The sequence below is a fragment of the Nylanderia fulva genome, unplaced genomic scaffold (assembly GCF_048542155.1).
Source record: "Nylanderia fulva isolate GAGA-0341 unplaced genomic scaffold, ASM4854215v1 Scaffold62, whole genome shotgun sequence".
In the NCBI taxonomy this organism is placed as follows: Eukaryota; Metazoa; Arthropoda; class Insecta; order Hymenoptera; family Formicidae; genus Nylanderia; species Nylanderia fulva.
In genome coordinates, this window is record NW_028190721.1 from 76,560 (window position 1) to 102,414 (window position 25,855).

The 25,855-nt window shown below is 28.4% G+C and overlaps 2 protein-coding genes across 2 annotated transcripts in view; both read right to left on the reverse strand.

Moving 5' to 3' along the window:
• Positions 1 to 8,497: 8,497 nt before the first annotated feature.
• Positions 8,498 to 25,116, reverse strand: LOC114930064 (aminopeptidase N-like). The gene is made up of 10 exons (XM_085488094.1): positions 25,056 to 25,116; positions 20,562 to 20,697; positions 19,111 to 19,192; positions 17,771 to 18,090; positions 11,487 to 11,767; positions 9,962 to 10,152; positions 9,526 to 9,825; positions 9,379 to 9,448; positions 9,175 to 9,237; positions 8,498 to 9,019 (listed from the first exon to the last, which is right to left on the reverse strand). The coding sequence occupies exons 2-10, from the start codon at positions 20,617 to 20,619 to the stop codon at positions 8,909 to 8,911; spliced, it is 1,476 nt and encodes a 491-aa protein (XP_085344220.1). The 5' UTR covers positions 20,620 to 20,697; positions 25,056 to 25,116; the 3' UTR covers positions 8,498 to 8,908.
• The window catches only part of LOC146720737 (aminopeptidase N-like), a 59,749-nt gene continuing 55,217 nt past the window's right edge, over positions 21,324 to 25,855 (reverse strand). The window contains exons 2-3 of the mRNA XM_085488084.1: positions 22,534 to 22,717; positions 21,324 to 21,386 (exon numbers count right to left, since the gene is read on the reverse strand). Coding sequence (XP_085344210.1) covers positions 21,324 to 21,386; positions 22,534 to 22,717 — 247 coding nt within the window. The remainder of the gene's footprint in view (positions 21,387 to 22,533; positions 22,718 to 25,855) is intronic.

Here is a 25,855-nt window from a genome sequence, read left to right on the forward strand (position 1 = left end):
GAGTAATTATTATAATTAAAAAATACTTATAAAAATACTAATAATATTATTACTTGATTTTATGTTTGTATAGTATTATTGTAGTAACATTTGTAATAACAATTGAAATATTAAACATATGGGGTATTATTTATGAAGTGATCCACCCAAATTTTCAAAGTTTTCCAATCACGCTGAAATTAGCAAAAAGTGTAGTCCTATCTAATCCTATTATATTTTTTAGAAGTAAATATGAATAACTAATTATTTATTTGCAAAAATAGAAATTTTGTTTTTCTGACTTTAGATTCGGATTCAGCGGATCAAATTACATTAAAAATAACTTTTGTACTTCATTTGTATGGAAATAGTAAAGATTTGAATAAAAAAATACATACAATTTTTTATATAACTGACAAAACCAAGGTCATTATTTAACATTTTTCAAAATCGCCACACGGCATAAAAAACTGGATGCTTCAAGCTCAACTTTGGTACCTTGTAAGTTAAATTTACTTCAATACAATTTTGAGCGAGGGGGTGGCCGATTTGACGTGGAATGACCCATATATTATATATTTATACATGTATATAATTTAATTCATAAGTAATGCATTCTAAAACAAAGCATAACTATTTTTAATAATTAACTAAGTAGTACAGTCTTGAGTGCACAAATGATTGTTGATATACTAACATTTAAATTGTATGTCTGTGTAAAAATATATACTTTTAAGACACTTTAGGACATTTTAAGATACTTGTTTAAGATATATACTTTTGTCTTTTATGCCTTGTTCTCAATTATGACAGCGACAAATTATTTTTTTTTGTCTTAACGCACAAACATTTGCGTTAGATCACATAGCCTGTTTATTGTTCGAGTTATTTTAATATATGCAGCTTTATATTAGTATTAATATACTTTTATGCTGATACATATTTCACCATTGGATGTATAATGTTTAAAAAAAATATAATAAATTCGGTGAATCGTAAGTTGTAATGTACACTTGTAAATATATAAAATATTATTAACGCGCCGAAAATTGTAACTAGAAATACTTAAAAACATTATACTATAAGATATACACAAAATATATGTACATACGTATAAGCATGTGTTATATATAGTAGCTGCTTTTTTATCTTCTAATTGATGAGCTATACGCTTTCAAGAAATATTTATAACTTTTTGATTATACATAGTATGACGGATATTTTTTTCGAATTTTGTGTTTATATGTTGCAAAACTGTTGTACACATTTTACGTTGCTAAAGCAGATCCGACATTTATCGTTTAAAAGTAGTAAAAAGCGATAAATAATAGAAAATTCGTCGTATTGATTGGAAAAAACACATGTTAAACGCGCAATTATCGTAAACATGAATTTGAAGACAAAAGATTTTAAATTTATACTTCTTATTTATGTTTATATTTCTTTTAAATATAATTGTAATTTACAATTTAGATTGGCACATCTTGCAGCATTTTTAAGTTTATTAAAAATATTAATATTTATATTTATCAATAAGGTTAATATTGTATATAAATAACTTTGTGAAATTAGAATGTGGATTTACGTAAAAAAGAGAGTAAAGAGAATAGCAAAGTGGAGGGGGGGGGGAAGGGAAAGGGGAGATCTTGTGTTATGTAATTTATTATAAATTAAGAAATGCTAATCAATCACAAATTTTATATAATAACATATTAAATGTAAAAAAAAGTATTTAAGTATTGAACATATAACACATATAATTAGTTTACATATAACGCAAACATCACTAATTTTTATACAAACATATTTTATATATATGTATTTATTTATTTATTAATATTATATTGTATTAATTATATAATTATTATATAATGTGATCTGTATATGTATATAATATACATAATATATAATATATAATATTATTATTTATTGTAGAAATAAATTTATTTCGTAAATTTTTATAGCGCACAAATATAGGTAAGATCAAAGTGATTATAAAAGGGTTTTCTTAACCGACTATTTGCTTAAGACAAATACTGTCAGTATAAGCGACAAATAAACAATACATTATAAGTCGACATGTGTATTTTGCAAACTTGAAAATAAACTATACGATTAGCCTGGCGAGCTCGAGAAAACAAAGAGATGATCTAGAAGGTTCGAGACGAATTCGAAGGTGCGAACGGAAGGATATACCAGTAACATTAAATTAAATAATTACTTCAAGTACACAAAAGAGTCTTTATTTCGATTGCTTCATCTCTCCTACATCAGGAGACACGGTAGTGTCTCGCGACCAGTTAAGGGCGTAGCGGAGACACCGTGTATCTTAACGCGAGTCGGACATTTGAGTCTTTATAATATTTCGAATCCTCAATAATGGCTGAAGCAATCGAGTTTATACTAGACTTAATCGATAGATTGAGTTCGAATTATATAATAAAAGTGTCTTTATTTCTGCTCTACGTGATTTGTAAGCAGAGATATATAAATGCAAAGTCGAAATATGAAAAATTTCTATTAAGAAACGTCCCCGTCATCATTATCATCATTATCATCATTATCATCATCATTATCATCATCGACCACACATACATAGTAGTATCGTGCTACATGTATTCACACGTATACAACACATGCGCACACATATATCACACGTACACAACACATGCAAGATGCATGTAGTGGTAATTTTGTCCATCTCGCACGTTTTACAACAGATGGCGATAGTGGCGCTCCGCCATATTGGCAGCGTGCGGGGTTATGTTGGCTAACTCTCTCTCTCTCTCTCTTTCTCTCTCTCTCTCTCTCTCTCTCTCTCTCTCTTTCTCACACACACACGCACACACACACACACTCTCTCATTCTCACTCACTCACTCACTGTTCGTCTTGTGTACTTATTTAGTACATTCATGATTAAACATCTATATGCATTAATGTGAAATTTACTTACAATTAGTTTACTTGAAATATTCAATCTCTAAAGTGTTTATCTTATAAGATAGACAAAAAAATCTGAGTAAATAATAAGAAAAAAAAACAAGAATTATTATTGTCATAATTTTTTATCAATTAAGTACTCTCAACTATCCAATAATTAAATAAATACGTACAAATGTGCGCGCGTGTACACACATACACATATTGATATTAAAGAGATTGAAGGAGAGGAAGGAGAAGATAAAAATTTAAATATTCACATATATTTTCAAATATTATATATGAATTTATAGTTTACATATCTAATTAATAATGAATTTCTAATTATATTAAACATATCAAAATAAAGACATACATGTATTTATCAAATGAATAAAATTATTGAATACAGACTTAAAAAATTTATTAAACATAGACTTAAAAAATTAATTAATTAAACATATTCCAAATTTAGAAAAAATAAACTTTATTTATATATGCAACAGCTTTTTAAACTAAATTTTTAAATTCTATTTTATATTAGACAATTATCTCAATCAACATCTACGTCCACATTAGCTGCACTGCAGACTACCTCTACAGCCACATTATCTGCTCCGCGGATATAGCGTTATGCCAATACGATACATTACATGTACTTACTTACTTGCCTTTACTGTACCAACTCTTGTTCTTTCCACGTAATCATGTTTTTACAGTTATCGTTTGCTGTATATCTTCCAGCAAACTTTATTTCGTGTGAAGTGTATTTAATTAATTAAATCTCTGCGAAAGATTGAGAAGATGAAGGGATAATTCAAACTATGAAGACATGGTTACATGGAAAAGACAAGAGTTGATACAATAATAAAGACATACATGTATTTGTATCCTGCTGGCATAAGGTTATAGAAGTTGATTGAGATTGAAAAATAATAATGAAAATAATAAAAAAAATAAAGACACATGTATTTGTATCGTGCTGGCATAAAGTTATAAAAGTTGATTGAGATTGAAAAATAATAATAAAAATAATTAAAAAAAGGAAATATTCAATCATCATTTAAAAGCATATTTGAAATCTGTAGAATAAACAGTTTTTGCAAAAAATGTGGAGCATTAGAGCTCTAGTAAGTCTAAAAATAAATGTAAACATCAATTAATAATAACTGATGTTATATATATATTATATATGTAAACCAATTTGTTGCAATATTCACTATAAAAGGTTGTAAGGGTAAGATGGCTAAAAGTGAATAATTTAAAAGATAGTTAACATAATTTTACATAAACTGAAATATTTCATAAAATAAAATATTTGTAATATTTCGAAGTTTATGTAAGATTATGTAAAAATTATACCTTTACAACTTTTTATAGTAAATATTACGAGTTAAATCGATTTATATGAGAAAAATTAAGGTAATTCTATTTTGAAAATATAAGTGATCTTTAAATAACCTTGAAAATCGCCGTTTAGGAAAAAGTCTGTGTCAACTTTTTCTTTTTCGAAATCCTGCAACTTTTATCTAAATTTAATAGAAAATGTATAAAAAATGCTCGACATTAGTACACACACACACACACACACATATACACACACACACACACATATGGGTAAATTTATATAAATAGGGTGCTTTAGGAGGAATGATCAGGATTCTAGGATATGATTGTACACATCATTTTAAGCAAAGAAGTTTAGATAAACATGTTTAATAATTGTTCTATTCCGGTCATAAAAATATACAAAAATGAATGATATAATCTCTAAAAACTCACCTTTAAAAAAAGGTAAAAAAAGGCGACCAGTTAAGGGCACGCCATTAACAAAAATTATCCATTGCAAACCTATGTAGAATCCTATGAAAAATTAATCATTGCAAACCCACGTAGAATCCTAGGCAAAATTAACCATTGCAAACCCATGTAGAGTCGTACCCATTGCAAACCTATGTAGAATCCTATGAAAAATTAACCATTGCAAACTCATGTAGAATCCTATGAAAAATTAACCATTGCAAACCCATGTAGAATTGTATTAAAAATTATCCATTGCAAACTTGGATAAAAAATGGATGGATAAAAAAAGGCTAGAGGTAAATGTGGATAAGACAAAAATAATGAGGTTTAGAAAGGGGGGAGGAAGAATGAGGAAAATGGAGTGGAGATGGAAAGGGAAAAAATTAGAGGAAGTGAAAGAGTTCAAGTATCTAGGATATAAGTTACAAAGGAATGGAGGACAGGAGGCGCATGTGAGGGACAGAGTGAGGAAAGCAGGAGCGGTGATGAGACAAGTATGGGGTATGGGAAAGAGAAGATTTGCAGGAGACTGGATGAAAAGAGTATGGTTAATGGAAAGGTTGGTGGGAACGGTGATGGAGTATGGGGCGGAAATATGGGGGTGGAAGGAGAGGAGAGAAGTAGAGGCAATGCAGGAAAGATGGATTAGGTGGACGTTAGGAGTAGATTGGTGTACGCCGGGGTATATGGTAAGAGAAGAGATAGGAAAGGATAAATTCAGGATAAGAGCAGGAAGAAGAGCGATAGGGTATGAGAGAAAATTAGAGGAGGGAATGGGAGGAAGTTTAGCGAGGAAATGCTATGAGGAGATGAAGGAGAGGGTAAAGGAAGGAAAGGAGAAAACGGTGTGGGAGGAAGAGAGGGCAAAATTTTTTGAAGGAAGGGGGATAGAAGAGAGGGAGATGGAGGAAAAAAGAGAAAAGGGGGGAGGAAGTATATGAGGGATGGGAGCAGAAGGACAGAGAAAGGCAAAAGGAGGAAAGATGGGAGAAGATAAGAGAGTCGAGATACAATAGATGGTATGGAGAATGGAAGGAGGAGGGTTTACCGGAATACTTGAGAAAGGGATGGGGGGAAAGCAGATGGAGAAGGATAGTGAGGTATAGAATGAACAATGAAATGAGGGGGGCGAGATACTGGGAAGAGGAGGGGAAAAGAAGATGCAGACTATGTGGGATGGAAGATGAAACTTGGGAACATGTAATAGGAGAATGTGGGGGAGAGGGGAATAAGGGAAACTGGTGGGAAAAAATGAGGGAAATACTGCAAGAAGGAGGAGAGGGAGAAAGGTGGATGAGGGAATTAGAGAAAAAGAGGTTGGGGGGGAGGGTGGAAGGGGAAGAGGAGGAAGGAGGTATGAGGAGAATGTGTGAAAGTATGAATGAGGTGTTGGGGAATGTATGGGGAACTGGAAGCCGAGGCGAAGCGAGGAATAGGTTAGGGACAGCTCTTTCTCTCTCTTAATTAGTAAATAGGTAGATTAAGTAGAGATAAGATAATTGTAAGATAGATGTAAGAGTAGAATGTAAGAGTAGTCTATAAGTTAAGATTGTAAGAAATTTGTAAGGTTTGGGTACGCTCCTCAAAAGCGCCTTTAATCCCTGAGGGGGCAAATAAAGTATTGAATTGAATTGAATTGAATTGATAAACAAGATGTCAAGTCCATGCGCCATGTGAAAAAGAAATAAAAAAATTTTAGTTAAAAAAACTGGGAGCGCTGCTAAATAATATTCTAACAATATTAAAATTAAATTGTTACTTTTAAACTCATTACAGTTAAAATATGTTTTGTGTTTAAATTAATTAATGTTACTTTAAGGTGCATTGTAATTTTGAAACTTAGCAGCGCGCCCAGTTTTTTTAACTAAAATTTTTTTATTTCTTTTTCACATGGCGCATGGACTTGGCATCTTGTTTATCTTTTTTTTTAAAAGATAAGTTTTTTTATGGTACGATTCTACATTTGCAAATTTAAATTTTTACTGATTCATTATACGACTCTATATATGTCTGCAACTTTAATTTTCCACTGGTACAAGTTTCTACTTTCACTTGGCGCAATTTTTTTTTTATTTCATTACTTTTGTTACGATTGTACATGGGTTTATAATCGATAATTTTTCATACAATTCTATTGTACATGGGTTTGCAATGTAGAATTCTACATAAATTTGCAATGGATAATTTTTAATACAATTCTACATGGGTTTGCAATGGTTAATTTTTCATAGGATTCTACATGAGTTTGCAATGGTTAATTTTTCATAGGATTCTACATAGGTTTGCAATGGGTACGATTCTACATGGGTTTGCAATGGTTAATTTTGCCTAGGATTCTACATGGGTTTGCAATGATTAATTTTTCATAGGATTCTACATGGGTTTGCAATAGGATAGGATTCTACATGGGTTTGCAATGGATAATTTTTGTTAATGGCGTGCCCTTAACTGGTCGCCTTTTTTTACCTTTCTTTAAAGGTTAATTATATACATCACGAGCGCGTGATTACAGGTACATATATTCTATAGATAATAACGAATTTAATAATACATATAAACATAAATATGTTAGCTGTAAATTTTTGTAATATTTATATAATAATTTGTTATACACACACACACACACGCACACACGCGCACATGCACACACGCAAACACGCGCGCGCGCACACACACACACACACACACACACACACACACACATATGTATACGTATACATATATGTATTTTTGTGTGTATGTGTGTGCGTAAACATATAATTTTATTAATTAATATAGAAAAATTAAAAACAAAGCAATATATAATTCAAAATATTTAGATAATATATTTAGGTGCATTTATCATTTAACAAGCATATTTATATATTTATATTATTTATATATTTATATTATTTATATATTTATATTATTTACATATTTATATTATTTATATATTTATATTATTATATTATATCTAACAGTAAAATTTATTGTAATATTACATGGCTACTTTCTTGTGACAACACAGGTAATAATATATCGTTGAACTACTTCATATAAGTTCACAAAAAAAAAATAAAAAACTTTTTATACATACAGTCACGAAGTTTAGTAAATACAGAAACATCGAATAGTAATACATCTAAATAAACAATAATAGTTAAAGCAGTAAAATAAATAACACATATACAATATAAAAAAATTATATATATGAAGTATATCCATGCATGCAAAGCTGCAATTTTTTTAATTTCATACAAAGAAAAACCTATGATACTGTCTCTGTCTTTTGATTTGACTTTTGCGAATTGATATCTAAGTAATGCATTCTAAAACAAAGCAAGACTATTTTTAATAATTAACTAAGTAGTACAGTCTTGAGTGCACAAATGATTGTTGATATACTAACATTTAAGTTGTATGTTTGTGTAAAGATATATATTTATAAGACACTTTAAGACACTTTAAGTGTCTTTACTTTATATAATATGATCTGTATATGTACCATATATAATACACATAATATATAATATATAATATTATTATTTATTTATATACATCGACACACACACGCGCGCGCGCACACACACGTGATTACATGTACATATATACTATAGATTTACTATAGATAATAAATAAGAATTTAATAATACATATGAACATAAATATGTTAGCTGTAAATTTTTATAATATTTAAATAATAATTCGTTATATACATATATATATATGTATATATATATATATATATACATATATGTATTTTTGTGTGTGTGTGTGTACGTAAACATATAATTTTATTAATTAATGTAAAAAAATTAAAAACAAATTAATATTTAATTCAAAATATATAGATAATACATTTAGGTGCATTTATCATTCAACAAGCATATTTATATATTTATATTATTTATATATTCATATTATTTATATATTTATACATTTATATTATTATATTATATCTAAGAGTAAAATTTATTGTAATATTATAGGATTACTTTCTTGTGACAACACAGGTAATAATATATCGTTTAACTACTTTATACAAGATCCCCCCTCCAAAAAAAATGAAAAGTTTTTGATACATAAAGTCATGAAGTTTAGTAAATACAGAGACATCGAATAGTATTACATCTAAATAAATAATTAAAGCAGTAAAATAAATAATACATACAATATAAAATATTATTCATATGAAGTATATCCCCGCATGCAATGCTGCAATTTTTCTATTTCCAATGCAAGAAAAACCTATTATAATACTGTCTCTGTCTTTCAATTTGATATTTGCGAATTGATATCTTGCTTTCAATTTTGTCAGATTTCAGTATTATGGAATCCTAATAGATATAAACAAAAATTTGCACAATAAAATCAATATACTGTTTATATAATAAACAAAACAAATATAAAATTAATACGCAGAAGTTAATAAGCAAGATAGAACAATATTTATTTTTCTTTCGATTTCCATAATAATATTTATCAAATTTACCTCTACTTTTATTTTATCAATGAATTCTTCGATCTGCAACTTTTTAACGTAATCGTTTATTTCCTAAAATGTATTATTTTTTAACATTATTAATAAACAACATTATTATAACATTATCAAAATTATTTAAACATTACATAATAATTATTAACATTGCATTATTATTACATTTTGTATACATATATAAACATGTAAAATTTTTACCTCAGTTAGAAGATTTATGGAATATACATTATTAATAATAATAATTAATGCTGCAGTCACATGAACATGTCTAAAAACGAAAAAACAAATGTATATATAAAACACAATATATTTTTACAAAATACTTTTAAAAATATGTCACATTACTTTGGTCTTATGTTAAAAAAAAAATTATCGAATATGTCCTTTAGGATAATTTGATTATTCGCATGCTTCGTAATAATATATAAGAAACTGTTAAGAAGATATTGATTTTCTTTTTCAAAATTAGATTTATATCTTAAATAGTTTTTAATCATATCAGCATCTTCAGTGCAAGCCAAGTATTCTAAAAATTTAGTGTCATTTTTTGCAACACCTATAGCATACACTGATTCCCAAGTCATTTTGTTGGTATTTATCATCAAACCTTTACAATATGTCCATTCCTTCCACCATGGCAAAACCCTATAACATAAAAAAAATTAAATTTTTTTATTAAAAACTAGCATATAAATATCTTGATCAAATTATTTAAACATTATAGGCGATACCTACAGAAGAATTTGATTAAGAAAAGCTAACAATATATAACAATAGTTACTTGTGTTTTTCAAGATCTTGGAGATGTTGTTCTAATTTATTGTTGGCTTCTTTCTTACAAGTGATGTCATCAAGAAGACATGCCCATTTTGCAGCTTCTTGTCGTAAACATGTTCTAAAATCGTCTCTATCATCAATTTCTTCATATTTGATTCTTTCAAGTAGCTTGTGTAATGAGTGCTTTACTCTTGACTAAAAATCGTAAAATATATATTTATTCTTTTATATATTATAAATATATATTTAAAAATTCTTATATTTTTTATTATTTTTCAATACATTCTTAAAATTTTCTTTATTTTTAAACAAAGATACAGACAAATTCACTTATAGATGCTATCTATTCACGTACAAATATACGTGCAAATATATACATATGTACAATATTATACATGTACGCAAAAATATGATTTAATTTGTGTGAAATGTTTATAATATTTAATAGATATTAAAATTTCATATATTTATCAATCATATTTTATTTTTAAATAAGATATAAAATATATCTTTTTTAGAAATGTAAATTTTTTTAGCTATATATATTTGTTATATTTTTCAAGTAATGTCATCAAGAAGACATGTCCATCTTGCAACTTTTTGTCGTAAACATATTCTAAGTTTGTCTATCTCATTAATTTTTTTATATTTGATTCTTCTAAGTATATGGGATAATATGTTACTTATTCCTTCTAAAAATCGTTAAATATATATGTATTTGTTTATATTATAAATGTATTTAATAATAATTATATTTTTGTATTAATTTTCAATAGATTCTTAAAATATTATATATTTTTCTTTTTCTATAAAATTTATACAAAATACATACAAAAATACATACAAATTCATTTATAGATGCTATCTATTTTCCAATAAATTCTTAAAATTTTCTCTTTCAATGAAACAAACATACATACAAATTCACTTATATGGTAGACGCTAACGTTTATCTATTCACGTACATATGTATACGTGCAAATATACATTTATAATATACATGTACGTAAAAATAAGGTTTAATTTGTGCGAAATGTTTATAATATTTAATAGATATTAAAGTTTTATAGCTACATATTTATCCATCATATATTATTTTTAAATAAAGTATAAAATATATCTTTTTGAGAAATATATAATTAAATTTTTTCAATTGTATATGTTTTATTTTTTTTTAATTACTAATATGTACTATTTTTTAGAGTTATCAACATGTTATATTTAAATAAAGCCAATATAATTGCATTTATTGACAAAGATTTTAAGCATCTAGCTATACATATATTCAATAACAAAGTTATATACTAATAATATTGGCAGTAATGAAAATCATAGACTTTTCGGATAGTTCTTCAGGTGAGTAATTATTCAAACTGAATTTGTTTGCACATTCGTTTGCGACGTAATAGTATGTAAAATTTTATCGCTGCTGGATATATTTTTCTAAGTATTTAAATCATTTGTGATCAATGGGTGTATATGTAAATATTTAAATTGTAATATTTTCATCAAAATTGATTAATATCTACCGTATAATATCTAGTTTCTTCTTTCAACACTGGAAAAGAACTACATATATATTGCAGAGCTTTAAACATAGGATACCATGCTATATAATCTTCTTCTTGATGCAAATACGATGTGATGTTCCAAAATATATAGGAACGGAGATGGCCTGCTATCATTAAATTAAATGCATCGTCGATAATTTGGGCACGATTAAGAACATGAATTTTCTTGTAATTATGGGAGTGTAGATAATTTGTAATTCTTTGCCAATTCTCTTCATCATAGTTAACGCGATAATATCCTGTCGAATAGTAAATAAATTTTATCAATTCTTATTGTTCTGAATAATTTTATTATTAATATACTTATTTTTAAACTTATTTCAATTTTTGTTTCATACTTTCTTAATATAAATTATAAATTAAAAACGTATGAAAAATTTGATACATGTAAATAAAATGAAATACAAATAGAAAATTAATTATAAAAATGTCATCCTAATACTTGAAATTGCAGCAAAAATTAAACTGTGCAAGATATTGTTGTACATCATATATCTGTGGGATCCGCGAAAAAGAATCGGGCCTTCGGGTGACTAGACCGGGACTCGAACCCGGAACCTTCCGCTTGCCGGGCGACTGCTCTAACCATTAAGCTACCTAGGCCCTCTGCCTAACCTTCTCGCATCACCCACTTACGCGTTATGGAGGAGTCCCGATACTACATATCATAAAATAAAATTGATTCTAGTTGTGCATAAATAACAAATATTTAATGCTAACCTATATATAATTTCGGTAACATGTAACGTTAGTTCGGTAACATATTACAAAAATTGTATGTTACCTGCACTTATTATTATTAATTTTAAAAATATAATTATCTTTTTAATAATTTTTACTATTAGTAGAATAAAATATTTTATTAATATTGATGATGTTATTTAAAAAACGTGTATATATTACACGTATAAACTATGTATATCTTAGAAATAATATATATAAACCCATACAGCACAGATTATTGCAATTATATTGCAGCAAAGTTGCAATGTTGCAAGTTGCAATGCAACATTATAAAGACATTGCAGAGATATAAGTGCACAAAATTCCAGCACACTTGTAGCAACATGACATTAATATTTCGGAAATATTGTATGTAATCCAAATTCTATAATTTATATATTGTAATATATATGAATTAACTACAACGTATTTTCATTAATGATTTATTTACATTTCTATACCTGTATATGCAACATTATAGTTTATGGTTGCAATAACAATGCATTATTGCAAACTCATAACATATTGCAATATTGTTGTAATATTTTGTTGCAATCTTCCAAAAAGCGGACATTTTAACATTGCTGCAATTCAACAGCAATGATGTAGCAACATTTTGCAGTGAATTTGCAATATTGCAATATTGCGGTAAAAGATTGTTGTAATGTTTTTGCAATCTTTCGGTGCTGTATGGGAAGATATGATATATATAATGATATTATATGATAGAAATATAATATTAATAATATATATAATGCAGGTGACGTAGTTTGACACCCAGATAGCCACAGTAATTATTATGACATTATTTTAATGTCAAAATGCATCATTTGCCATCAAAATGATGTATTTTGATGTCAAAATAATGTCGTAATAATTACTGTGACTATCTGGGCAGTTGTGAGGAGGTGATGAAAGATGAGATTGAGATGGTAGAGAGAAAGAAAAAAGTCATAAATGACGTATATAAGTAGTAGCTGAAAGAACTAAACTTTATGGTGAAGAGACTGGTGGGTGTGGTGGAGAGTTGTGGTATGGAGGTGGGAGAGGAATAAAGCGGAAAGGAAGAAAGGTGAGGAGGTGCCTTAGGAAGAAAGGAAAATGGAAAGGAGGAAAGTATGATTGAAGAAAAGATAAAGAACAAAGAAGAAAAGGAAGGTAAAGAGAGTAAAGTAATATGTGGTGATAGTGAAGAGAAGTGGTCAGAAGGAGAAGAGGAGATAAAAGGTTAAGAAGTGCAAAGAAGGCGAAAACGGTGTATGAAGACGGTAGTGGAGAGAGGGAAAAGGAGTTAGGAGGAGGTGAGAACGGAGGAGAGAAAGAAAGAAGTAGTGCAGAGAAAGAAGAGAGAAGAGAGGAAGGAAAATGTATTATGAGATGGTAAAAGAAGATGGACGTATTACGAGATGGTACAGAATATGATGAGAAGTGTGGATGTAAGAATGGAAATGAGGAAAGGATAGGTGCTTAAGGAGGAGTACAGAGTTGATGGTCGGGATGGTGGAGAAAGAAGACTAAAGATGATTTGACGGGAGGAGAAATAAGTGTTACGAGAGAAACGAGAAAAACTGTAGTGGCGAGAGGAGAAATACGGTTGGTGGAAAAGTGAGTAGAAGGAAAGAGAGCTAGAATGGAAACAAAAGAGAAGGTAATGGCAGAAGATGAGGATGGTGGAGAAGACAGCGGTAAAAAAGAAAGGAGAGAGAAACAGGAGAAAGAAAGCAGAGGAAAAGAAGGAGGAAAAGAAGATCGAGGAAGATAGAGTTGGGAAAAAAAAGAGAAGAGAAAGATGAAAAGATGAAGGAGGGGGGGGGGGAGAAGTATTTATTGTAGAGATGTAGAAAGTGGTGGATAATAAGAAATTTTGGAAAAAGGGTGGATGATGAGCAGCCACAATTTCTTTCCAAAATTTCACAATACCTTGACTATATAATTGGCTAAATTCACACAATATATAAAATATATAAAAAAATTACAAATATGTTAAAATTATCTGTATAACGTTAATATTATAAAAAATTTTAATAAATACTAAAAAGTAAAATATAAAATTGCACTATTTATATATTTATATATCTTATATTTATATTATAATAAAAAAAAATATAATATAATTTTAATAAAATTTAATAATTTTATTAATTAAGAATTTAACAAGGCTCTGTAATATAAATATAAATATAAATTGAGAGTGTCAAACAGGCAATAAGAGCCAAATCGCAGATGACAGTGCGTTATCCCAACGAAACTAAATTTTTTCGTTGGAATTAAAAACCTGTGCACACAAAATCTCTTGTAGAGATTATTCCAATTTTAAATCTTAGCCGTGACCAAGTAAAATTTAGTGTCTTGTGCACAGGACTAACGCATGCCGAATTTGTGCTGAATTAAAACCGTGTTTTCACAAGTTTGAAGGTAAATTAATAAAAGCCACTTAACCGTTTGAAAGATTAAATCTGGATTTCAAAGGCCCCTTACCTACTAAGACAAGAAACCAGTATATTTTAACTGTTGTTGATAAATTTTCAAGATTTCCTTTTGCTGTACCGTGTACTGACGTCTTAACGACTACAATAATAAAACACCTAAAGCATCTTTTTTCCATTTTTGGGACACCGGCATACATACACTCAGATAGAAAAACATTATTTATATCACACGAGTTAAAACATTTTTAACTTCCCAGGATGTCGCAACCAGCCAAACAACTCTCTATAACCCAAGAGGAGACGGTTGAAAGATACAATAGAATAATATGGAAAACTATCACGCTGGCTCTAAAGTCAAACAATATGAAAACTGAGCTGTGGGAGAAAGTAATAGACTCTGCATTACATTCTATCCGCTTCCTTCTCTGTACTGCGACAAACGTTACTCCACATAAACGAATGTTTAATCATCCCAGACGATCATTTAATGGGAGTTCATCACCAACGTGGTTGACTAAACCTGGACCAGTCTTAATGAAGAAATACGTCCGCACTAGTAAACATGATCCATTAGTAGAAGAAGTAGAATTAATAAAAGCAAACTCAGAATATGCATACGTTAGACTTTCGGATGAACGAGAAACAACGATATCAACTAGACATCTTGCTCCTCAAGGAGAAAAATCAAATGAAATAGAGGAGGAAGATGAAATTAAACTGCCCAAACATCAAACAATAAATCAACAAAAGTAGAAGACAAAAAAACTAAGGAAAATGAAGGATCCGCGATCGACTGAGAGTTCAGATGAAATACGACGCATGTACGCTTAAAACATCCTTCTGATTATTTATCAGATTATGTAATAGACTAAAGGGGAGGATGAATGTGATACTATTTAAGTATGTTTCGGTTGGTCAAATTGAGTAACTAGTTTATTTTATGTTTTATGATTGGCTATACTGACAAAAGGAAAACGCACGCTTCTTTTGACACAACTACATGGTTATGTGCAAATATTAGAATAAGAATTTGTACCAGATTTTCTGTTTGTTAAAGCCTTGAATAAATAAGATAAATACTTACTACAATATCTAATATTTGTGACACATACATTTAAATGTATTATATGTTTGGAAGCGTAATATAGTAAACGCGTGGGTCAAGACGGAGCCAGGGGCTCCGCCCCTTTCCTTGCACCCACCCCTTTTCCATAAACTAACCAACCTATGTTCAAAGAACGAATTTTAAACATAATTTAATTAGGGTTAGTTTTTGAGAGTGAGGAGGTACAGGAGGAGGGGCGGAGTCCCTGATTCCTTCTTGATCAACGCGTTTACTGTATTACGCGTCCAAGCATATAATGCATATACATATTTAAATGTATTATATATTTGGACGTGTAATAAAGTAAACGCGTGAGTCAAGAAGAAGCAGAGGCTTCGCCGGGCTTCGGTCCTCTCCTTGCACCCCCACCCTCTTCAAAAACTAACCTTAACCAATCCATTAATATTGAACCAAACCATCAATATTCCATTAATATTGAATGATATTATTTGGAAAATGTCTAAGTATATCTTAAATATAATATTACATATATAATATATATAGTGCAGGATACGCAGTTTGGCAGTTGTCAGATGATGATGCGAGAGGAGATAGGTGTTAAAGAGAAAAAATAAAAGTCATAAATTATATATGTAAGAAAGAGTGGAGAGAACTCAGTTTTATGGTGAAGAGACTAGTGGGCGAGGTGGAGAGTTGTGGTATGAAGAAAGGAGAGGAAGAAAGTGGAAAAAAAGAAAGGTGAGAAGATGCGTTAAGAAGAAAGGTGGAAAGGATAGAAGTGTGATTGGGGGAAAGATAAAGAAAAAAGAAGAAAAGGAAAGTAAAGAGAGTAAAGTAATATGTGATCATAGTGAAGGGGAGTGGTCAGAAGAAAGAAAGAAGAAAAAAGGGTTAAGAGCTGCGGAGAAGGCAAAGACGGTAAAGAGACGGTAGTGAAGAGAAGGAAGAGAAGTGAAGAGGAGGTGAGAAAGATGGAGAAGAAAAAAAGAAGTAATGAAGAGGAAGAAGAGAGAAGAGAGGAAGAAGGACGTATTACGAGATGGTAAAAAAAGGTGGACACATTACGAGGTAGTACAGAAAGTGATAAAGGAAGAAGTAGTAGTATAAAGTTGTAAAGAAAGGAAAGAAGAGAGGAGGTATGAATATGGTCGAGAAGTGTGGATGTAAGAATGGAAATGAGAAAAGAATAGATGGTTAAGGAGGATTATAGAGTTGATGGTAAAAATGTCGGGATGGTGATAAACGAGAATAAAGGAGGCTTGACGGAAAGAAAAATAGGTGTTACGAGAGGAACGAGAGAGGATGTAGTGACGAGAGGAGAGGTATGGTTGGTGGAGAAAAGAGTAGAAGGAAAGGAGAAGAGAGGGAGTAGAGGGCTAGGAGAAAAACGGAAGATGAGGTAGTGGCAGCAGAAAATATACGTATAATGCAGAAGAGAGCAAAGAAGAAAAGAGAGAGAAAAAAACAGGAGAAAGGAAGCGGAGGAAAAAGAGAAGTAGAAGAAGAGGAAGACGGAGTTGAAGAAAAAGGAGAAGAGAATGAAGAGATAGAGAAGGACGGGGAGGAGAGGTATTTATTGTAGAGATGTAAAAAGTGGTGGACAAAAAGAAATTTTTGGAGAAAGAGTGGATGCTGAAGAGATGTGGGATTGGGATAAATGTGGGCTTGACGATGGTGAAGAGATGGGTTAGGTGATGGCTAGAGGATTGGGGAAAAAGTTCATACGAGGATGAAAAAGATAGTACAAAAAGTGGATAGAAAGGGAAGGATCGCGAAAATGAAGAGAGTTAGAGATAGAAAAAAAGAGAGATAAAATGGAGTAAAAAGTGGAACGAGACGATTAGAAAGGGCGAGACAGAAGAGAGTAGAAAGTACGTTTTGTTTTTTGTTACAGAAAAAAAGGAAAAAGGAGATGGAGGTTAAGGTCAAAAAAGGAGAAAGCAGAGAATAAAAAATGACAATTACGTATGTGTAAAAATAAAGACGAGGAATAAGACATAATAAGTCTCTTGGTCTATATTTACCAATTTGTTGTATATTAAATATTATCCAACCATTCTCATTAAATGGTAATGATAATTTCCAATCTTTTTCCTTGCATACCATATGATGAGTAAAATTGTTAAAATCCAAAGACGTTTGCGTAGTAAAAGTTACAGGAAGGCAATCAATTTTTAATTTGTCGATATTTTGAATCGATACATTTGCTTCGTTCTTAATATAATTTTGTGTTATTTCTATGATAGGACAATACATTTCTATATGCCAATAATTGATTATTTTTACAGCTGTATATGGTTCGTCTGCACCAGCAACAATTTTATCCCAAAAATTAATCCCAATACTTTGATGATATAATTGGTCAAATTCACACAGTATGTAAAATATATAAAAAAATTACCATTATGTTAATATTGTTTGTATAATGCTAATTAAAAAATTTTAATAAATATTAAAAATCAGAACATAAAATTGCACTTCTTTTTATATACTTATATATATTATATTTATATTATGATATTAAAGAATATAACATAATTTTAAATAAAAGAGTGATGGCAAATTTTGTCCATTTTTGGGACCTCAGATTTCAAACTTTTTTTTATGCCAAATAATACTATTAGATAATATATTAATCACAGTAAAATTTCAAGACGAGCATAGGTACGGTTCCGGAGACACAAGGGGGATAGTGATGATTTTCAGTCAGTTATATGAGAAATTGTCACCTTCATTTCTACATATTTAAGGAACCGTGCCTATGCTCATCTTGAAATTTCTGTGGGATTAATGTCTCATCATATAGTACTATTTGGCATAAAAAAAAGTTTGAAATTTGAGATCCCAAACTTCGACCATATAAAATGGGCGAAAAAACAGTTCTTTTTGCTACCATTCTTTAATAACTTTATTATAAATTTTATAGGCATTATTAGCATTAATAGAGATTATATGTGAGTAAATTATTGAGAGAGTTATAAAATGATTATAAAAAGAAATAAAACAAATAAGAATTGAAGACAAAACAAAAAGAAAAGAAAAATAATTTAAAGAAAATTGTTTTACGAGAGACAAAAATAAAATAGAGAAGAAATGAAAAAAAGATGTAAAGCGTTAGATATTTAAAAACCTGATAAATAAGATTAAAAAATAAATGTAGCACAAAATGTAATTAAAAGGAAAAAATTTATTTGAATTATAGACCATATGAAAAAAGAAAGAAAAAAATAAAAAGAGTAAAAACAATTTAGAAATTATTTAAGACAAAAAATAAGAGACATTTTATAAAACTTCTATTATTAAACATTATTTATGTTACACAATTTTATTTTTCTGATATTATATTTTATATTGAATTACTCACGTGCTATTTATATATGAGCGAATGAATTTCCAAAATGTTTCTTCGGTGAGGACGTGTTGCAACATGCGCAATATAAAAGGTGCTATGATTTAAATCAAAATTATAAATTAGATATATTATAAATATAAATATATATTTACTATAATGATTAGTTGTAAACATAGTGATTTTTTAAAGAAAAATAATATATTTGTATACCGGGTAATAATGGCGCAAGAGTGAAATGTTTTTTTATTGCCGCACTGTTATCATTTTATTTAATAAGTAAACTCATTAATACTTACAAAGATAGCAAAACTTTAAAGGACCATTCAATTAATTTCCTCTACCTACATATGCGTGGGTATTGCCAGACACTTTGTGTGTGTGTGTGTGTGTGTGTGTGTGTGGGTGTGCGTGTGTGCGCGCGCGCGCGTGTGTATTACACTATTCATATAGCTTATTGATAATGAATATTGCGAGAAATCGATTAAACATAATTAAATTATGTATAATAATTAATAATTAATTAATAATAATTAAGTTAGATCTATTTGAAAAAACATGAATGATTTTCAAATTACCTTGTCAATCAACCTTTAGGAAAAAGTCAGTAGCGTTCACTTCTATGTCTTTAGGAATCATACAACTTTTATTTAAAACGTTTTTCGTTAAAATAAACTGTTCAAAAATTTTTTATATGAATATTTTAAAATGGAATAGTGATGTATATGCGCGCACACACATATACACACCCATGCGCGCACACACATACACACACGCGCACGCACACATACGCGAAAGCGCACACTCGTGTACGCGCTCGCAAGCGCGCACACACACACACGCACAAATTTATTCATTTTTAAATATATATACAGAGATTTATTGAACAATTTATTTTAGGGAAAAGCGTTTTAGATAAAAAATTATATAATTTCTAAATACAAACAGGTGATCTCTATTGACATTTGTTTAAAGGTTGCTTGGAAGGTTATTTAAAGAATATTTGTTTTAATTATAAGATAATTGTAAAAAGAATATTATATTGGATATTTTATATCTTTAACACATTACTTTACATAAACGCAAATATCTCATGAAATATTAATTTTTCGTCAATCATGTTTCAATAATTTTGTATATAAAATAATGAAAAAAATTAATATTTTTGCAAAGAAAACCACATAGTTTTCAAGGAAAAGTGTAGCGGCTAGTTGCAAAATACATTTATACATATATATATTGTTTATATTCATAAATACATTAAATATTAATGACAGAATATGCATAAACACGTATATACGTGTGCGTGAGCATGTACGTTGCGTGTGCGCGCGCGTGTGTGTATGTACATTTATAAAAATAATATTTCATTAAAATTCAGATACATAATTAATTATCTTCTAACTTTACACATATTGTAAAGTATTAATAATTAAAAATTTAGGCGGATTATTTTATTATATTACCTGTGATAGATTTGCGAATTTTCAATAAACTGTCATCTTGTGAAGTAGAAGGCCACATATAAAAACCATTCAAATTAAAACAGTAATGTTGATCTTGAACTACAAATAAATTTATTATTCTGTCATCAGAATAAATCTAGAAAAAAATAATTAGTATATCGATATAACCTTTTTGAAAATAGTTGCATTAAAAACAAAACCCAATATTATTATAACGTTACTTTATTAAAACGAAATACTTTCTCATTTTGAAAAATACATTAAAATAAATATATAATAACGAAATCTAACATAAATTCCAAAAAATATTAATAGCAGTCACTATTATTTAAATATAATTAGTAAAAATTAATCTACCAAACTAGCGAATAAATAATTTATTCAGTTTCACGACGTTTCGACCATGTGATTGTGGTCTTTATTTAATAAAACACTAAAATATTTTATTACATATATATTCTTTTTTAAAAACATATTAGAATCTGACGATCCTTGGAAACCTGGAAAATTTCAGCGACAACATCTTTAAATCGCTTAGAAAAAAAGGACTAAGAGTAGTATATAATTTACAGAAAAAACGAAGTAGCTTTATCAAAAGAGGTAAGAATACCACTCCTAAATTAAATAAAACAAATGTCGTTTATAGATTGGAATGCATTGATTGCAATGTTTCTTACATAGGACAAACAAAAAGACATCTAAATACTCGCATAAAGGAACACCAGAACAACATTAAAAAGCATGAATCGAATCTGTTTATTGTTAGCAAACATAGAATAGAATGCAATCACGATTTCCGGTGGCTTGACCCTTGTATTTTACACACTGAAAAACATAGACGTAAGAGAGAAATTGCCTAAATATTATATATTAAAAAGCAAACAAACACAATGAATTTTCAAACTGACACAGACAATCTTAACTCTGTTTATGATAAGGTCATTAGAATAATTTAGCGTCTTGTATCAGTAGTTGACAGAATGTCTTAGCGACATGTTAAAGTTCACAGCGCTTAACATATCATAATTTATATCTCTATATCTTAATGTGGCTTATTGGAATTGTTTTAAGTAAGTACATTGTTGTCTCTCCTTGCACGAATTGACTTGTATTTAGTTTTAGTTTTGCGTCGCCAACTATTGATTTTTTATAATTTTAGTACTTGAAAAGGATCTAAATTTAAGGTTGAAACGTAATGTACTTCATATCTAATAAAGACGAATTATAAATAAAAACCAGTATGGTCGAACTAATCATTAATTTTCTTTTAATGTTTTCACTTTGTACTATTGATTGACTTATATAATTTCAAGAAATGTTACTGCCTAAATTTGTATAATAATGTGTTAACTTTAATTTATTTCATTTGTAATTATGGTTTTCAGTTTTATTGATATGATCATTTGTGAATTCTTTTATGTACGTTAATAACTATTTTTGTAATAAAATATTTTATTGTTTACTTGATAAAGACCACAATCACATGGTCGAAACGTCGTAAAGCTGAATAAATTATTTATTCGCTAGTTTAGTCGAAATCTAAAGTTTTGTATTAATATAATTAGCAAATATTACACATTTTATAATTATTGCCTCATGACATTATATTGCAGACTTATTTATATCAAATTTATTCAGATAAATATCATGTGTACTAGCTTATTATTTTATTTTTAATTTTATAAAAATTTAAAAATGTCCAAGGAAAGGTATTAAAAAATAAAAATTTTTAATGAATTAAATTATAATTATATGTATGTAAATATGTGAAAAATGTATTTTTAAAAAAAAATGTTGATTATTTTATATAACGCTAAATGTTGTAAAACAATTCACAAAGAATGTGTATGGATTTTGTAAAAAGGGTTTGATTTAAAAAATTATGCAATATGTGTGTGTGTGTGAATGCATAAGTATTGTATCGTTTACGAGAAGGTGGGAGCGAGATAGCGTTGAAAAAATTTAGAATAACCTTTTGGACAACATATGTTGCAAGCAATGTAATAAGACCATTTTTAAACCAAAAATCCGACACTAACGGATTGTTCATCATGTTCTCAAACCATTGTTGTGTCACTTTACGTCCTACTAATTGAGCTACTTCGATTTTGTGAGCAACAGGATATAAATTTTTATCATAAATAATATCTGTTTCCCTGAAAGTTATATTCAATTGTTAAGAGTGAGAACTTTTATATGAAATAAAACTTTATTTTTGTTACGATATTTTAATTCCATTGCTAGATGTACGATTTACAAACTCATGGATACGATTTAGCAAATCAGTATTGTAAATCGTACCAAATAATATTTTCTAATTTTTTCATTTACCATATGAAACTACGATAAATTTAATGTGTATATTGTTGATGTTAATATGTATATTGTTGACAAAAAACAATAGATTAAAATAAATAAAAATGTCATTTCTGTTATAGCTTTACTGCAGTTTTAACAACACACTTAGGGGGTACGATTTAGCATACTTTACCTTTTATGCACTTATTAAAACGGTATACTTTAACTTTGTAATTATATAAATAAACATATTTCTACAAAAATTGTCTTCGCAAATCCTTATTCTTTTGCGCATTTACAGAAACAAAAGGTATACACGTTTTTATATTTTATAATTTTGCATGCTAATATAATTTTATTTTTATTGTAATTTCAAGCACTTGTACTCACTTATAAAAAACAAGTCCGAAAACTATTGTGCCTTTGTCATGGAAATTTGGAATTGCAACATGATCCACTTTCGAAATAATGTTCGAATGTTTCCAATTATTATTTAGAAACAACGTGATATTTTTAATTACATTTTCTGTATATTCCATGTAAAATTGCAATTCGTTTCTGCACCATATTGTAATGTTTTGAATTTTGCTATCAAGACAGGATATGTACATAATATTTTGATCTGTAATTTTCCCAGTTTCTATGTTCAATCCATGACCGCACCGCTTTTCAATATTGCGAGTTTTTATATCACTAGGGATTAGGTAATTAGACACAATTATTGTTGCGTGATCAGTCCGCATTAGAGGTGTGGTATTGTAGTGCTTCCATTCCATATTGTTCTCATCTACTTCTATATTTTGCAATGGCATATTTGTCATAACCGTGCATTGATTACATCCTACAGATATGTTAAAGGTTGCTTTTAACCATAGTTCATGTGGATGCAAACATGAATAATATTCAGAAAATGGTAGGACGTCTATTATCAGGAAATGCACACCACCTACCCAACTACATTTCAAAGAACGTCAATTAATGAAACTTTTTTGACAAGCATCAAAATATTAGGAATTAAAAAATGTATAAATGTTATATGCGTCAACACATATTATATTTCATAACTCCATTACGTATTATTATAATAATAAATATCAGGGTTCAACCTTAGATTTAAAATCCGCGATATATAATAACTTTTGGGATATTTGTAATATATAAATAGTATATTAATTACAATGTCCTATGTAATTACATATTGTACTTTTTTTAATAAACATCTATTATTTACTTACGTAGATTCTTCTTTCACATCGAAAATTCTAAAGACTTTATCAGCAATACCAAAATATTTTATATTTAAGGTGTAATTTCCTGGTGATAACTCATTCTTAAATAAAATTTCAATTGTGTCTTTTTCAATATTATATGTCGGTTTATAAACTGTATCTTTATCATGCTCATGATATCTTTCAAAATTTTTAATTATAATTATATTTTTAATACATAATTGTTCTGAATGTAAATATATGTGTTTCGTTTTGTTAAGAATGTTTATGCTGATATTGTATTCTCCATAGAAAATATTTCCTTCCATAGATGTTAAAAGCATAATATTGTAATGCATTGGTATTACATAGTTTGATGTTTGATAGCATAAAGAATTACGAATTGAAGCCGTCGCAGCGATAAAAATTAATCCGCTACTTAGTAATAGTTTTAGAAATATCATCATGTCGGAGAAAAGGAATATTTATTTTAGATCTAGAAAACACTCTGCTGGAAAACAAAAGATAATTAAAAAAATTTAATATATCTTTGATGTATTTTTAAATGATTCTTGTATATAAACAAGTAAATAAATATAAAAAGTATTAGAATTATTAATTGAACAACTATTCTAATTAGCGGAATATTATATGGTGAGCAAGTAATGTGCAAATTTCCATTTGTACAATTGTTTAAATATAATTATATATATATATATATATATATATATATGCTTCTGCAATTAACATACTGTACCAAAATATGTCTAAAATCTAAAATTATTTCAACATTACAGTTTGTAAAATATTATAGTATCGACATTATTTGAAATTATCAGTAGATTAAAATTTGAAAATATTCTATAATAAAACTATTCTTTTTATACTTCCATGTTGGAAATTCTTTAACATTCCGTTATAATGTATAATTAAATTATTTTGGTGTTTGTAGATAAATATATGTTTTGATATTTTAATCTTGACTTACCCAGTATTTTGTAACCAAATGTTAATTGGAAAATTATATTGATAAAATTTATATATTTTTTTAAATTAATTGCAACAAATTAATGTTTTAGCAGTATGCAATGTTGGCAGAACACAAAATTTCACACATACTTTGTTACAATCTTTATATCTATCACGGTATGGTTTGAAAGATCACGAAAGACTGACTGATTCTCTGTACGTTTTATCGTGATAAATATATTGTGTAGGTCAACAAAATTCTGAGGTCGTTAATATGCACGTTTGCGTGTGCGTGTGTGTGTGTGGCAACATTTGTGTGTAATAGTTGTCTTAATTAAACATCTTCAAATTTCGTTTAATTAATCAAATCAATTATGCATTATTAACAAATTTATATCCCGCTTATTTGAAAAAAAAATGTAAGCAGTCTTTCTAGTTCTCTATTTCTAATAGTAATCAAATTAATATGCATTATTTACTAATTTATATTACTTATTTTGAAAAGCATTTTTACAAATAATATGGTGTAATATCTTGTAATATACTCATCGCTTTCGATAATTCTACCCTAATTATTTTCTTAATTTTATAATTTTAATAATTATCTCAATAATTCTATGCATCTTATTCATATTAAATATTTTTATGAAAACTAATATTCGCGACTCTTCCTCTCCTTGTACAGATTTAAAATTTGCAATATATAATAATTTTTAAGACACTTAATACATAAATAGTATATTAATTACAATATCCTATGTAATTACATATTATATTTTTTTTTATAAACATTTATTATTTACTCACGTAGTTGGTTCT

Bases quoted from the DNA above. Each gene is read 5' to 3' on its own strand.
- LOC114930064 (XM_085488094.1), bottom strand. From the start codon at position 20,619: ATGTGGCCTTCTACTTCACAAGATGACAGTTTATTGAAAATTCGCAAA. The intron at 19,193-20,561 runs GTAATATAATAA...TTTAAATCATAG, and splicing joins AATTCGCAAATCTATCACAG to CACCTTTTATATTGCGCATG. The intron at 10,153-11,486 runs GTAGATATTAAT...TACGATTTTTAG, and splicing joins AAGAAACTAGATATTATACG to TCAAGAGTAAAGCACTCATT.